General features: G+C 39.4%; 1 protein-coding gene across 5 annotated transcripts in view; it reads right to left on the reverse strand.

Annotated features, from left to right (window-relative positions):
* pbx3b (pre-B-cell leukemia homeobox 3b) overlaps positions 1–14,316 on the reverse strand; it is a 58,647-nt gene extending 44,331 nt beyond the window's left edge. For 3 of the 5 annotated variants that reach the window (XM_069699672.1, XM_069699671.1, XM_069699670.1), the window contains exons 1-2: positions 12,894–14,314; positions 12,222–12,295 (exon numbers count right to left, since the gene is read on the reverse strand). In XM_069699672.1, coding sequence (XP_069555773.1) covers positions 12,222–12,295; positions 12,894–13,141 — 322 coding nt within the window. In that variant the 5' untranslated portion in view covers positions 13,142–14,314. Of the gene's footprint in view, positions 1–12,221; positions 12,296–12,893 lie in introns of all 5 variants that reach the window. The other 2 variants (XM_069699669.1, XM_069699668.1) reach the window with 1 other exon arrangement.
* Positions 14,317–17,335: the final 3,019 nt, after the last annotated feature.

Below are 17,335 nucleotides of genomic sequence, written 5' to 3' on the forward strand. Positions count from 1 at the left end.
TTTTTTTTTTTTTTACACTGCAGCGCTTCACTTTGATTTGAAAAGTGGTTTCAAAATTAATTCTAAACCTGAGCTACACAAGCTTTCTCTGAACACACAAACCATCAAAAATGCTTTAGATCATTTCGTTCTCTCGTTGCCCGTTTATTTAAATTCTTTCTTTTTCCTAAGCAAATGTTCCCAGGAATATCAAGGTGTTTTTGTTGCAAAGCTCTAACTGATCCGGGGGGATTTGCTTCCAACAGCCTGTCTCTCCCTCGCCTTTCAACACAAAACTCCGCGCTCCAATCAAAATGAACCACCAGGGACCCCCCTTCCCTCCCCCCTGAGCTACGCCTGCTCTGAGTGCTGTGATAGCAGCCTCTCTGCCATTGATCGCGGAGTTTAGCACAGAGCATGTATGCCACCGTTAGCAGAAAACAAAGACCTCGCTCCCTTTAATAGTGGCGCACACCGTTAATGCACCTAACGTCTTCTGTTTCCCTACGCCCCGAACAATGAATGAAAGAAAGCAGATAGCAATTAAAAAGGTTAACTAGGGTCCACGTCTAGTCACAAGTCATCTCTTTCACACAAATCTTTTTAGCTCATAAACAGACTGATATCTTTTGGGGGCGCACATTCACTTGCCACAAGAGATGAAAACACACATTCATGTCTTACTCATAATTGTGTTCCACGTTGCAAATCTAATTGTAGACACTGAATTCAAAAAGGAAACACAGCTTTATTGATCCACCTAACACAAACCAGGAGGATCTCATGAATTAGGAATGAGATAAATCACCATTAACCCCAGAGAGCCCAGCTTGTGGTCGACCACTGACATACCGCACTGATTCCTTTTTTTTTTTTTTTTTAATAATCGGGATAATTCTTTCTGGCAAAGTATAAATATAATTCTTCAATGAATACAGCATGTGTCTGTTTATTTAATCAAGGGCTGATTTACTTGTGACAGAGAATAAATTCTTCTATTTTCTGTGAGCCTCTATAAAATTGCCATCATTTTTAATTAATTCTTAATTAAAATATATTACACCACAGCTTCTACCCATCTCTCTTGATATTCTAACATAATCAATTCAGAACCATTTACATATCATTAATTAAAAGCTTTCCTCTCTCATCCTTAAAATCATAATGAGGGCCGATTCCTCATTAGTAACCTATAAGGGAGAAAATAACAATACAGTAGAGAATGGATGGCACATTCCACAGTGAGTCCTTTGTCTCTGAGTTTCTAAAAAGCATTTTTTCTAATGCTTCTCAATTGGATTTAAGAATTACTGAGTCAATTGTGTAGACTCAATGAAAATAAGTGAAGCAACACAGACTCTCTTAGTATTTATCTGTGCCTCCATGCTGCTTGGAACAGGAAAACAAAGTAAATCAGTGTCATCAGGCAGGTTGATTTTGCACTAAATTACATTTAAACTGCCAAGAACTAAAAAGCAGAATTTATCATTCCAGATGTTTTGGCACAAATTATAATTATTTTTTTTTAAGAAGTTTTGCAATCTGAAAAAATATATATATATATATATATATATATATATATATATTATTTTTTAGATTGCAAAACTGTAAACATACAGGTATATTTAAATGATCCAAATGTTCCTATTGTGGATATGTATTTGATTGTGCTCATTTGTGAATATTGATGCTGGACTAGAAAAAATAAATGCCCTAACTTTTAGACTTTTTACAGTGAACCTGCTGCAGTTCAGACAAATAACACGGCACATTTCTTTGAACAATAAACAGCTCTATGTAAATACAAAAGCCAGTTTAATACTTGTTGATATGCCCTTAGATTGCATAATTCAATTGAACCGTAAATTTGTGTGCATCTATGCAAACAACAGGCTAAGATCATTTATTATCCACGTTCATACGATCTTTCCATCTTGAGCTCTCTTTTAAAGAAGAGTAATAATATCAAGTAATGATAGGTATTGTTATGCCGAGGATCAGGCACATCCTGATTTTTATCGCTCGTCTCTCACAGGTGCTCCGGCGTTACTTGTCAGGACTGCATGTCTGGGTCTTCCACATGTCAGATAAAAATCGCTGCACTTGGTGTTTCGGCAGCCTGACAGCAATTTATTTGAATGTTTTGTCACACTGGTGTTGGTGCATTTTGTGTGTGGGCTGCTCACCGGAATGGCAACAGCTCGTAGCTGCCTGACACTCTCACACACACACACACACACACACACACACACACACACACACACACACACACACACACACACACACACACACACACACACACACACACACACACACACACACACACACACACACACACACACACACACACACACACACACACATGGTCTGGCATAAAAAAAAAAAAAATTACAGATGCATACAACATGTGCTGAATGTCTACTTTAGATAATTAAAACCTGTGTATTTAAAAAAAAAAAAAAAAGACAAATGGCTGTAAGTGTACTGAATGTCCTCATTTATATCTAACACCCCATAAAGCAGGTGACACCACGTCATTAACACTCGCTATTCTTTTTAAAAAATGTACTTTTTCATTTACACCTCCATGACCTACACACTTCCCCACATGAACCCAAAATAAAAATGTCACACCAGCTGGTAAACAAGCTACACTGAGGTGAATCCACAAATGCAGCCATGAAAAAAAAAATAGACTGCATATTTACATGTAAACCTAATCATTTTGTTTTTACTCTTCTCGTAATTGTAAATAGCATCAAAGTAAGTCACACTCTTGATTCCGAGCATGTTTAACACAGACCTCTCTAAAATCTTGTGATTCTCTGAGCTGACATGGAATATTGAGTAAGTTAATGAAATCCTCTCAAAGACAGGAACTCTATTTTTACACCATGATAATTAAAGTACGGCACAGTTATAATTTACAGCCCTCGCTTAATTGCATAGGAAAAGTAAAATGGGAGAGGTCTGCAGTATGAGAGGAGATTAAATATGTGTGTGTGTGTGTGTGTGTGTGTGTGTGTGTGTGTGTGTGTGTGTGTGTGTGTGTGTGTGTGTGTGTGTGTGTGTGTGTGTGTGTGTGTGTGCACCTCTTCACTCAGAAAGAGTGAATATAAAAGAGCTTCCTGTGCATCTAAACAACAGGATTGTATCTTTTAGCATCATGGAACGTATCAAAGATTAGGTAATGAAATATACACTGTTCTGTTTTTCTGCTACCGGGTCCTTTGACAAATCGAGTACAATCCAAAATCTCCATAAATCACTATTAAAGACAAGTATATCATCACCGGCGCATATATCTTCCCCAGCCTGACCCGTAGACTAATGAGAAAAGGCCCAGACTATCTTGTCTGATTAATTAATTCAAAATGTCGGCTGTTATTCAAATGTGAGGCTGGTGTTATTTGAATAACACTTGACAGCGACGCCTGAAGAAATAATTTCTGGTTTGTGAGGCTGCTGCGGCATTACTGATGATGGCTCATGGAAATGTTAGAAGCCGCGGAGTATTTTTCCCCCTCTTTGCTAGTCCTCTCGCTTTCCCTCCCTCACCTTCTCAGTCATGATAGCTCCAAGAAGTATTTCATTACTTCACCCCCCCCCCCTCCCCTTTCTTCACAATTATGGCTCTTACCGTTTTTTTCCACTGTCTGTCCTTTCTCTGTGTTTGTATTCCCTCCCACAGCCAGCCCAGATCTACAGGGCAGCGCTTTGGCTCTGCAAGAGACATGCTGGCAAAGAGGAAGGTCATGGTTTTTACAACTGCAGCTCCCCAATGCTGACAGCCCGTGCTGCCAAAGTGACACACTCTGTTTGGCTTTCCCACGTTCATAGAGCTCCACGGCACTTCGTCTTTATCACAGAGCATGCCACACACACACACACACACACACACACACACACACACACACACACACACACACACACACACACACACACACACACACACACACACACACACATACATACACAACAAACACGCACATTTAATCAGCCTCAGAGCTCTGCATTTGCTGTCAGTATACAACAAAATGATCACACGTACAGACATAATCACAAAATATCACCACAGACAGAAGTTGGAATTATCCTATTTGGTCGCTCACTTTTTCCTTTTTCTGTCTTCCTTTTTCTTTTTTTTTTTTCTTTTTTTATTATTACGAACCACAGTGGATTGGGGGGAAGGGAAAATAGGCACTGGAGAAAGAAAACCGTGAACGTACGTGCGAGGGCCTGGGGGCAGCGCACACCCCTCTATCGCTTCCCTCATCAAGCATGGATTCTAATCAGGGCTGGGGAGATATAAGACGCTCAGTCATTAAATAAATTAACTCTGCCACTCCATGCTCTCCTTCAGCACCCGTGCGAGGCCCGCCGTGCTCTGCATACTTACAGAGGCTCACCTTCACACCATAACCTAGCATTCCTGCCAACACACACACACACACACACACACACACACACACACACACACACACACACACACACACACACACACACACACACACACACACACACACACACACACACACACACACACACACACACACACAGGTTAAGAACTAAAGTTAAATATTTAAAGAAGGAGAGGAACCACACCTCCTGTCCCTCATCAACTGATGTTCCCAGTCATAGAAAGCTTTTACTTAATTGCATTAATAGACCTAAAAGCAACCCTCTGGACATGTTTTAGGTATGTGCTGCAATTCTGCATTAAAAAAAAAAATCTCGGTGTGATAAATAATCTCTGAGATCCGGTGTTGATTCACAGGGTTGGAGAGACAGCATAGAGGTTTTTTTGAGGATATGTGCAGTGCACTGCCATTCATCAAGAGGAAGCAAGTGAGGTGACGAACAGTAAGAGAGCTCAGTGTCGGCTCGGATCACTGACACAAACAATCAAAGCTGACACAGTCTTCGTATAGCACCTGCCACTCCGGCAACACAAATAGATCAATATGAGGGGGGAATTCATTCACTGTTTAAAACTCATATCCTCGCACCCACATCATCTTGCAGAGTACTGTGATGTAAAAAGTGCATGCTTAATACATATCAATCACCCTGACAGAGGAAATGCTTATTTGAGGAGCCAACGTGAGGCAAATGCACGGCGTCAGCAGAATGTCCGTTGTCAAAACTTGCCATTTGAATTTTCAACCACATTGTGCGGAGACAAATGTCCTTAGAAATCCCTGACATTGCAATTTATATCATTTTAACGCGTGCTTTAATTCTCCATTACTTAGAGAGGAAGTACCTGGGAGGGTGGAAACGCATTAGAGAAAGTAAGAAATGAACAGAAGGGTCTGGGGATCTCTCTAGCAGACACAATTAAATATTCATGTGTCTCCTCCTAGGACACAACAGATACAGATCATTATCATGGCAACAGCACACCACCATTTTGTTCACACGTTTGGCTCTGAATCAATGGGTGTGTATAAAATTCCATATAAAAAGGAGACACATCAGTTATTAACCCCATTATTAAAATCAGAGGTGCTTCTTTTTTTAGTACAAATTATCACTTCAAATGATCCTGCACAGATTACAAAAAATGTTAATCATCAGTGGGATGTTCAGATTCTTAATTCTCAGTTAAAATTATGAGCAGCAGATGAACATCTTTGCAAAGGTATGTGTCTTGTCTTGTCTTTGAGCCACATGCCATGGGACAATACACTGGCCCACAATATGAGGGAATCATTCCAAAATTCATTCCAAGTCCTTTCCTGCTTCCTGCTTGAGGAAAAAGCCGGAGAAGAATAGCAGTAATGTACTCTGGATGACCTCCACTTTCTAAAGAGAGGAGAAACCAGCTTTTTTTTTCTTTTTTTTTTTTACTTTTCAATCCCTATCAAAGAGAAGCAAAAGGAGGGACAGCATTCCCCTGCTCGCCGTCATTAATCATAGCTTTCTGGGAGCAAGTGCATATTAATTTCTGTCATCCCAAACATCATTTGGTATTGTTATGCCACGGCTTAGTCCTCATTCACCAGCAGACGTCGGCCGTTCCTCCTGGTTTGAGGGAAGACAGGGCCTGTGTGGCTGTGTTTCAGAGCAAGAGGCCTTTATCCCTGGGGCTCTGACACCAATTAAGCCATTTCACCGGGAGACGAAAACAGGGCCCGCCGTTTCACTGTAACATGAGCCAGCACCTAAGCTGCTGGCCCCTCGCCATCTTTCCATTACTTCAGACACAAAAATGAACTTGAAGGACTTAAGAAAATAAAAGGATGGTCTGTTTAGCAAATGGCCGCACTTTACTGACCGCAGATGAAATTACAGAGAGGTATTTATGTTTTGACACCAGCAGTAGCAGCAGCTCAGTTTCTCCCTCATTAGCTACAGTAACGCACTTTTTTATAAATTATTTTACATTTAAATTCACTGGCAATATCAAGATTTATGCCACAACTGATAAGAAAAGTGCTCAGTGTGCACTTCCTTTTTACATCTTCTTTCCCCCCATAGTTGCCTTTTAACAGGCAGCAGCGTGGAGCTTGTCTTAGGGCTAGAGCAGAATAATGCAAGGTTTGTTATGAATTAAATATTAGAAATCTTAACACAGCAGCCAATAAGAATTATTTGCCTTATTAAAGCAGCAGAAGACGCTGATTAAAATTTCATTGCATTGCAGTCTTTTTCCCATTTCTGCCTTCAATATATCATTCTAATGTATGAAACGTGGAACAATGGCATCTGGAACAATGGGAAGAGGGGCTTCATTTTCAAGCTTGCAAATGAGGAAAAGACAGCACGGATTAACTTTTTTTTTCTGTTTTTGGAAAACAATCTTGTGTAAAGAAAACAAAGGTGACAATTATGTATCACTGCTTTTTTCAAGTAACAAGCAATAGACAGCTACACTGTCAAAACATAACAAATGAGATTTAAAATGTGTACATTTACCGACGTCAGCCTTCAATTCTTTTATAACTTTAGCGACAGAATCCCATCACCTGTAGGAGTAACACCTCCACACACTCAAAAGCAGTCTTAAAAGGATTGTTTTCAGTGTTCCTGCACTCACAACTGATAGGTCATTTAGTTGTCCACATGTAATGTGTACAGAGTAAATGAACATCATGGTGTCTATTGTCCCATGAGGAAAACTCTTCCCTGAAACACTAGAGCTAATGAAATAGGGACCTATAAATAGCGGAGTCATTACTGAGAGAGGACTTGCTTTGCACCAGTCTTTCACTCTAACCCTTTTTACACTAATAACCAGCTCTATGGCATTACATGGATTCAGCCATCGAGTGACACCGTAATGAACATCATGACACAGGAGACTCAGAGAAAAGTTCATGTGGAAAAAAAGTCTATGTGGTTTCCAATTTTTGGATGTAAATAAATACAAGTTAAAGGTAAAAGAATAAGTAAGATTCACTCTACTTCAAAAGTATTAAGAAAAAAATATGTACAATATGTATAATATGAGGTTTCATAATCACGGGCACGTTAGAAATAAACACATTTTTTACAAATGTGTATTTTATTAACATATTTGTTGACTACTTTTACAAGTAAAAAAAATTACCTGTGAATTTGTCCATTTTGAAATAGTGAAAACTTCATAATGCAACTTTTGCAAAAGTAAAATCTGGTTCAAGACCACACATGCATGAAAACTTACCAACTCACGTCAACATGACACATCTATTTATATTTACATCAAATATTTATTCAAATCAACATAAAAGGGGCAATCTATTTCTACAGAGGTCATAATTTGTCCCACCTTCCTCCTGTCTGCTTCAGGTTTATTGTTATTTTTACATTCAGCAAAAAACAAATGCCGCAAAGAGAGAAAAGAGTTTCCAACAGGCACGCTCCTACTGCTGTAAACTAATTTCAATCAATCCTTCCTTTTTGCATCCAAAGCAGCCTCTGCTGGCTGCCACTGCCTGAAGATAACTATTTCACCACCTCTGTCATGCCTAATTAACAACTCAGATGTACAATTCAGAAATTTTGCAATTAACCTACTAAAATATTGTTGGAGGATGCTAATTGTTATGCCAGTTGCCATAAAGACTCATTTGCATAACGTATGTGCAAAAAACAATTATGAGCTGTTGATCGTGCAGGAGCCCGCAGAAAACGCTTGGAGCGATAGAGGGGGAGAGAGGGAGACATGTGCAAGATGGGTGCTCGCGTGTGCAGATGGAGGGACAGCATTGGATCATTGTACAAAAAAAAAAGCAGATCTGAGGCGCCGTACGTGCAGACACCAGCCAGCACCGCTGCAGAGGCATCTCTCTCCACAAAACAAAAGCCTTTTACCCTTCCAAATGAAACTGATATGTACACTCTCGTTTTTATTTTTTTCCTCTGCTCTTTTTGTCTGGCTCTCCTTCTTTTCATCTTTGCTGATGGGGAAATGGACGGTATTTGGGAGCTACTTAGATAATAGCCACATCTTCCCCGGTCCCCCTCGTGCTTTAGAGGAGGAAGCACTAGTGGCCCTTCTATTGAGACAGTCAGGAACCCAGCTGTGCAAGAGCCATTCGACACAACACTATCTAGTCACTGCAGCCGCATCACTGGGGCTCTCTGAGACAAAAAGCAGCCAAAGTCAATTGTCTCTGCTGCTGAATAGCTTTCTGTTCTCTGTCATGCATTTACTGGAGCTTTTTCAGGATGAAGAAAAACCCACAAGGTAGTAAAATAAAAGTAAAAATACACAGTAAATATATTTTAGTTTCCTAGCTTGTAAGTAGGATCCTTTTATTTCAGCTGCAGCTGCAATGATGATAATAATAATAATAATTCCAATAATAATGATAATAGATTAGTATTAATAATATTAACCCAATTGGAAAGAGAAGGCTCATTAACTTTGTCAGGGAACATTGAAATTATTGTTCCCTGTAGATTTAAAAAATGCTTACCTCTGTCCTAACTCTATTTACTCCAGGTAATGCTTTTAGTGTGCCTTGCATGTGGTTAATTACAGGCTCATCCTGAACTGTATTTAGTTAGCGCAGTCCTTCTTAGCTGAACACTATACAGGGTGGAATGTTGAGCTTTTTCAGAAGCCAAATGAAATATGTGCAACAAAACGGCGACACTGGCTCGACCTGTGAGTGTAGTCCCTCCCTAATCCACTGCTCTAAAGACTGGATCGCAGCATTTATCAGCCAGAATCTGCCACATTCTCTCCCCTCCCTTTCCTACCTCTCCAGACCCCCCCCCCCCCCTCGTTTCTGAACCTGATGAGTCAAAGGTCAGGAAAACAACAAGTCAATACGCAGCCAAAAGACGCGCCATGCAGCTGAGAGAGCTGTGGAGAGGGCTAAGCCTCTCTGTAGCACTCCATGATTTAGCCTGTAATAGTTTTCTGTAATCTCTTTCTATTGATTAAACCTCACATCAAAGAGGAGTCTTGCTACAGAACCTCTCTTTTGCTGGTCAGAAATACCATATGGAGGTAATCTTTCACCTTTGTTATTCTTGCCGCTCCCGCTGCTGCTGCGAGCCTCTCTTCCAAGCATGAGAGCAAGACAAGGGAGTAGCCAGCAGGATAAAACAAACCCAGCACATAGGAATAACTGTTAAACTCATCTCATCACACAAAAATTTTCACTCAATGCATTCATTGTCTTCTCATGCAGCCTGCAGAGAAAAAGGTACACTGTGAATGTATCCTTTGTCCTGAGACAGTTAGAAATACGAGAGAATTTGAACCGCCAATTTTTATGTTCGTACCAAAAGAAACACATCCCACACTGATGGACAAAGAACAACACTTGCCAACCGGATCTCACATTTAGCTTATCTAAATGCAAAACCAAGAAAATTTGGGGGGAGAAAAAAAAAAAAGCCTCCTGCTAAAAACACTCAATTTAGTGACAGGCAAATGACTTCATGCTGCCACTTAATCTCATTTCTTGCATAATGCTCTCTAATTAGCATATCAAAGTGAATTAATACTTCTAGGGCATTAGCAATGCAGAAATATGCCATAGCTCTACAATAACAGTTAGAAGAGTGCCATAAACTTCTAAACACCCTGAAAAGTCTTCAAAATGTCTCGCTATTACTAGAAAATGTAACTTTATTACCGCTCTTTTTTCAAAAACCTAGAAAATCTCATTTAAAATCATTCTCACTACCTTGATCACAGAATAATACAAAGCCAGACCTTAGTCTCACTATTCATCTGCACACTCGACAATCCCTGATAACATGATACATGCACACAGTAATTACACTGATGATTCTTGGACCGCTTTCAAATGTATTATTAAAAGTCATTTTCAGCCAGTGGTGGGTTGCATGGCTAAAAGACAGCAGTCCCATGTGCAATGTGAACAGACATGAAAGGGCCAAGAGAAAGCCCTGTGAATGATGCTTCAGGAACCAGTGAAAGGCTCACTGTGTGCTGGAAAAACAGGCCGGTCAACAAGGCCACCAGACCAGCTGAGCTCTGTCAATGGCTAAGAGGGGGAGGCTGTGACTCTAAACCACAGGTTAACCATGCACACACGCACACACACAAAAACACACACACACACACACACACACACACACACACACACACACACACACACACACACACACACACACACACACACACACACACACACACACACACAAAAGCTTGTTCTCCCTCTCCTCCTATATCTCCTCTCTTTCTTACACACACTACTTCCCAGGCACGTATAATCTCTCACAGACGTACGTGTATGCATATTAATTTAAAATGATCTGTCATTTTCGCTTACGTTTTTATGATACTTTGAGTGCCTTTTTAAACCTGAGACACAGAAACATTCAAACCAGAGCCATCATAAGTTTCCACACACAAACGCGTCTGATTAAAGGAACTTGAAGAGTTACCTAATATAACCCAAGTTTCAAATTAAAATCACCTATCTAAATATTTCTTTCCACATTCTACAAACTCAGCAATGCTTTCACATCAAAGCTGGAACTTTGTGTGATGTGTGTCTTCTGCTTTTCTTGCTCTAGCTCTTTTATTGTCTGAACTAAATAAACATAGCAGAACACCTCGGCTACAGACTGTGGACTCTCTGCCTGCCCCTGTGGACGCCACCTGTGTTGAGGAAGTTCATAAACTTTTATGATCTCCTCCAAGCTAATTTCCCCATAAACTGCACAAAGGTCACAAATCTGACAAGGCATCGGGTTCCCTCAATTGTTTTTGTTTTTCCTATATTGTTATTTTTCTTTGACTGAGAAATATCCACTTGGAAAATAAATAGTGACGTACAGCAGTTTTGATAATAAGCCATCTATTTCAAAAGCACTTTGTTTTACTTTCAAGAATATAAAATACAGGACATAATAAAACATGGTATATACAAAAAAAAAAAAAAAAAAACTATTGTTACTAAAAATCTATTATGTCTTAATTTAAGAAATAAAAGGGATGCTGTTTATTGTATGTCACTTAAACATTGTGTAATAAGTGTAGAAACATTGATCTGTCTGGACAAAGGTGACTTAGAAAAAAAATAATATGCCAAAGTTTGAGCTATTAGTTATATAACACAAAAATATCACCTATATTTCAACTGCCGCTCATATATGTGTGTATACGTGTGCACGCACATGAAGACTTTTAGACTCTGGTTGTGAAAATACCACAGACCTGATGCTTTTTTTCTATTTTAAATTTTAACAAAATTATAATTTTCTACAATCGGTTTCTGTGATTTGCATTTTACTAGGGTTAACTATCCACATTTGTAGAAAAGCTGTCTGCATGAATTTGAGATCTAATTGTTGATTGAGAGCGTAGTCCCCTTATTTGTGGAAAGCCTTGGCAATTGTTGTCAGGTTATAAAGCATGAATTCTGTGTGATCTTAGCTATGTAGAGCATATGCTGCGGGATTTCCCCATCCTGCTCTGTGCCAGAGTGCTGAGGGTGAAAGCTGGAGCGCACTTTCTGTTTAAATCCAAGCAACCAGTGCTGGAAAAGACACTCCTCCAGAAACAAGAGCATCTTCAGTGGAAAAAAGAATCTACCTACATTACCGTGACAACCGTACTTTTTCTGTATGGGGCAATGACATATTTTAAAACGTGATTGATTAATTTGGGCAGAGGTCCCCTGTAACCTGGATGCAGGCTGCCATCCGATCACTGGGAGGTAAAAAAAAAAAAAAAATACCTGTGTGCTATTGTGGTGAGTCTCCAGTACTATTTTTCTTTGAGTTTATAGACAAACAATAATATTTTTACACAAAGATCTTACCTGTCTTTTCTTTGATTTCACAGAGAACGCTGAAGAGTGCTGGTTTCATTCTGTGACAGTTCAGTCCATGTTTCCTGTTTCAGTATAAGAAAAAATAAAATATTGAAATAAGTTCACTGATAAATCACATTAGACATTATAATTATAATTATTTAAGGTTCTAAGTTTAGTTATCACTGTATCATGCCTTGAAATATTCCAACCTACACATGTCTGTCAAAAGTTTGCATTTTCTACTATATTTGCAAAGTTAAAAGAAAATAATATAAAATAATGCAAATGATAATAATCCATTATGAATATTACTTTCAATGGCAGTTTCTTCACACAATGGGTATAATGGCGTGAATTGTATTTTTTAACAGCAGTTCTAGTTTTGCAGATGTATGAACATTTATAAAGGACGTGTGCACACAAACTTTTTGTCCAACACAACCTCACTCAGGTTCACGTTGGCTGTTCAAATAAAATACTGTTGTTCCCTCAGTGACAACTTCCTCGTGTTAAAATGCTCTGCGAGGCAATAAAAACACCTCACTGTAAGATTATCATTAAAGCCACTCCAGCCTATTGTTATGCATTGGGGAGTTCAGTTAAGCGGGCCACATCTCAATAATGATGCGTTCAGCGTTTTGGTGGGGCGAAGTTAATAAAACATATAAATCAACCAACTTTGCTTGCGCCTCGTCCAGACTTTGATCAGTTATGGTCATTATTTGATGCAGAATGTCACCAATGTCTTGTTTTCTTCCGTCTCCGTCTGTCCCATCGTGTCCATGTGGAGGCGGCAGTGCCATGCCTCCTTGTACCGAGTGGCCGGCCAGACTGACACCGGCGATCGACTGCATGATCCGGGCTTGATCGTCCATAGTAGCCGCTAAAGAGTCTGTGCACTGAGCCACACAAATTGAAAAACTCATATACGAAATCGGCTACAACATGTACCGCAGACTAGAGGGTTACACGACTGTGTGATTTCTCAGCGATATAGGAGCACACACGATTTCTTTTTTAAAATGAAGACGATAGCAGTGGTGTTTTAGCGTAAATCTTGTGTCCAAGTTCTCGCTGTCCTCTCGCTGTTTTTACGCGCGATCCTCCAAAGTGCCAAAACGCGTGGCTATGTTAGTAGAAAAACGCATAAATCTTTTTTCCTCTTCTCAAAACTTCTTTGTCAAAATTGAAGGTCCATCGTATCCCGCACGAATCCTCATACCAATCTGTCTTTTCTCTGGGATCTGACGGCTGATACAGACAGAAACGCTCCTTGGTGATCTCTCATTTATCAGCGCTCTTCATGGGATTCCCGGCGCATTTCCTCTCGAAAATGTCCAAATCCTCCTCGTGAAGCACCGGCAACAAAAATATCCAATGTGGAAACGTGTAAACAAATAAAACAATCTTAGGCTTGCAGGTGTTGCCAACTATAAATGTGCAGAAATGATTCCCGCGACAGCTGACAGTGTTAAAAAAAAAACCAAAAAAAAAACACAATCTGCAGAATAAGGTGTCCAAATGTGGCTATAAAAATATGAAATGTACAAAAAGTTGAGATTTCTGTTTAGAAAAAAAAAATGCCACAGCGGAAAGAAATTAATTAGGATACAACGCTGTATAAAGGCGATGCGCGAAAAATATCTTGCCCTGCTGAAATTTATGAGCTCCAGCCTCTGCCTGTGTGTGTTTTATGTTGTTTGATGGTAGCGGTAGTGAGCGATTGACAGTGTGCCAATGCCACTCACTCAGTGCAGACGTGTCAGAGCAGGGAACAGGGGTAGAAAAAAAAAAAATAATAAAAAAAATACAAAATACGAAATGAAAATGCACGCTCCGCCCTGCAGAGGAGGGGTCTATATTCTTGTCACTTCTCGCCTGAACACCGAAAAACAAAATGTTAAGAGCTAGTACTTAGGATGGTGATTATAATGATGAAAGCACGGCAGAGTCCCCTCTCTCTTTCTTGCAGCAGCGGCAGCAGGGTATCCTCGTTTCCTCACGCGTGCACGTGCAGCTATGTGCATATTCTCTAGCAATAATAAAGATTTGGCCCTGCTACAACACGGGCAAACACATAATGAGAGTTTTTATACAGTTTGATGTAGAACTGCATAGTCTCTTGTACGCCTTGGTTCAAGCCAGGCAAGCAGTAGACATGTTTATATTATTGGAAAGTAAAGCTCCTCGACCAATCCCGTGCGAGAATGACGAAGACTGACGATCCGCGTGTCCTATTACTGGCAGATGCATGATACCGAAAGCCCACCCACTTCATCCCTCCATCTTCACACTGCTCCTACAAAAGGATGGGAACTTCTGATTGGTCGTTGCTACGAGTGACATCCATTGCACAAGCAGGCGGCGCTGCTCGGTGCTCCTCCGCAGTTGCTATGGCAGCAGACAAGTTGTTGAGCTGGATGCATGGCAGCAAATACACTGTGCACTTCTCCAAAAGGCATCTAGATCATGGATTCATGAGAAAAACAAAACAAAAACAAAAAAAAACAAAAACAGGGGATTGCCTTCAGATTAAGGGAATTTCATGATAAGAGTGCAGAAATAAATAAATTTAAAAAAGTGGCGTCACAGACAGGTTCCTTTTTCCTACATTGGCGTTTTAAAGACTGCACATTTTTCAAAGAGGGTGTCTGCAGTACAAGGCCTTACCGAACTTTTGACAGACGGGGTTTGTATGTTGATGATGACCCTGTAAATAGGCCACAAAGGAACACAAACAGTATTTAAGAGCAATTCTGCTGCTCCATATTGTTTGCTCACTTAAAATGTAATATTTTCCAGGAGTGAAGATCATCACTGAGGCTGTCACTTTTCATAAAACTAGACATCAGAGATTCAATAAATGGCCTCCAAATAGTTTGAAGTTTAGCAATTTCACTAAAGATTAATATGCAGTTAAGATAAAACAGGGAAAGGAAGGGGGAAAATGCCTAAAATTTCATTTATTAAATGTGAAGAAAAGTGCATTGATCAGCAAAGTATCCTGGAAAAATCCAGATGGTAACTATCTGCAACCCTTCTTGCTTTTATGTTGTTAATGTGAGCTCCATTAGTATCTTTTTGAAGTTGTACGCGTCATCCTCGGGGAGTACAGTTTATTCTGAGGTACCTAATCTGCTACTGAGAAGATAACTTTGCAGTCGTGCGGCTGAATATTTGTGTGAAAATCCTTCCAATGATTCAGAGGTTTTGTAGTTGAGGGTCGGTTTGTTCAGCCTGTAACACTCAAAGATGTTGTGTTTTCACTTTTAAATGCAATTTACAGTATAGCATGTTGAGTGATCAGCACATATAGTTGTTGTTTTTTTACACGATTGATACTGTAACAAACACACAGACCATACTCGGTATTCTGCATCACTCTCAGCCTGTAACTCTCTCTGAATTCTTGCAATAAGTACCTTTGTGTCAGATACCATTTGGAATCTGTTGACTGATAAAAACTCAAATGTAGAAAATTTCATGACATTATTGTCAAAAAGTCAAAGAGAAATTAAAATTCTTGCTACACTGCAGCATATATATTACCTTCTTTAACAAAATTAAAAAGTAGAATGACTTGCAGGGTGACACTGAGATTAAGTGCAAGTAGAGTGTCATATTTCCCACAGAAAATTTGTGTTATGGAAAATCTGAATTTGATCGAACATCAGCAGCATCTCTGACATTGAAGCCCACCGTCTTATTTCTTTGTGGTAATTCAAACTATATTGTGTTTTGACAGCGATATTGCAGCATTTAGTTGAATCTTATGGCACTTTAACTCTCTTCTGTTAAATATAGAAGAGATGGATTATTGCTGTTGATAATTAAACACAATATTCACCGCATTCTGTTATATTACATTGTGTGTTACTCATTATCACAAACATCTAAGATCGTCAGAATACTAAATTAAGTTCACCCTTTGAAATATTCTCGGTGTTTGTGAGTGATGCTCTGAAGTACTGTATGTTCTTCAGGGTCAAAAGAAAGTGAATAGTCTTAGGAAATGATTCATGGTCATGAGTCAGAAGAGAAGAGAGAAGGAAGTAACTTTTATTAAAAAAACATTTTTATTTGAAGTTGTGATACAGTGAGTCACTACTTAAAATAACTGTTCAGCTTCTGATTATCTTACACGAATAGGAGATGACATTGCCCTGCTGTTCCCTGTCAGGTTTTCAATTTGAATTCCAGGAACGTGAAGAGGATGAGTCGAAGGTGTCCCAAAATAAATTAGAATAACATGCTGTAATTATAATGTATATAATTTGATATAGAATGGAATCCAGCTTTCGCCCTTAGTTTAATTAATGAAATCTGAGCAGTACGATGTTTAATTTGAGGACATCACTGATGTTGAAATATCTTAAAATCTACATGACTTTATGTGTTAAATTCTAACATTAGAAATCTCAGTATCAAAATCAATTTCAACGTGTGACAAAACCGCAGATTGTCTTTAGTGGACTGTGTGGTTCTGCTCATTCATTTGACCTTGAAGTATCGGAGCAACACACTCTTGAGTTTAGTCAATGGGAGTCCCAGGACTACTGCATTTATCATTGAAATACTGAGCTGTCAAGTCACACTACATACCTGTCAAGAAGGGCTCAAAGGTACAGCTCCGGCTCCTCTCCTCTGTTGCAGTGCATGATTCTTCATTGCATTGCATAGCAGGGCCTATTCACCATTGTTTTCAGCCATATGTCAACATAATTCATTTCCGTATGTGACAGCTCCTTACAGTAAGACACTGTGGAGTTCACAAAACCGTGTTTACATAACCAAGGGTTTGTGCTAACCCCTTTTTCCGTAAAAAAAAAAAAAAAAAATGGCATGAAAATAATGCAGGTCAGTCAATTTGAAGATAAATAATTTATCTGTAATTTGACGTGTTGTTTCCACAAGTACTGTAGATTAGGTTAAATAAAATGACAATATTTTTACAAATGAGCTAAACCAGGCATAGGAATAAGCACCTATGAGTTTAGAGACAACACTCTGTCATCATGCTTCTCATTGTGACATCTGAAAAGACCCACAGGTGCTGTAGAAAGTGACTGTGTTGTCATATTTCATTTAGGCATCCTTCTGCAAAGCTGTAATTGCCTAAT

The sequence above is a fragment of the Brachyistius frenatus genome, unplaced genomic scaffold (genome assembly GCF_029030835.1).
Source record: "Brachyistius frenatus isolate BFR_SWC_R1_liver_20210118 unplaced genomic scaffold, ASM2903083v1 Contig_31, whole genome shotgun sequence".
Taxonomy (NCBI): domain Eukaryota; kingdom Metazoa; phylum Chordata; class Actinopteri; family Embiotocidae; genus Brachyistius; species Brachyistius frenatus.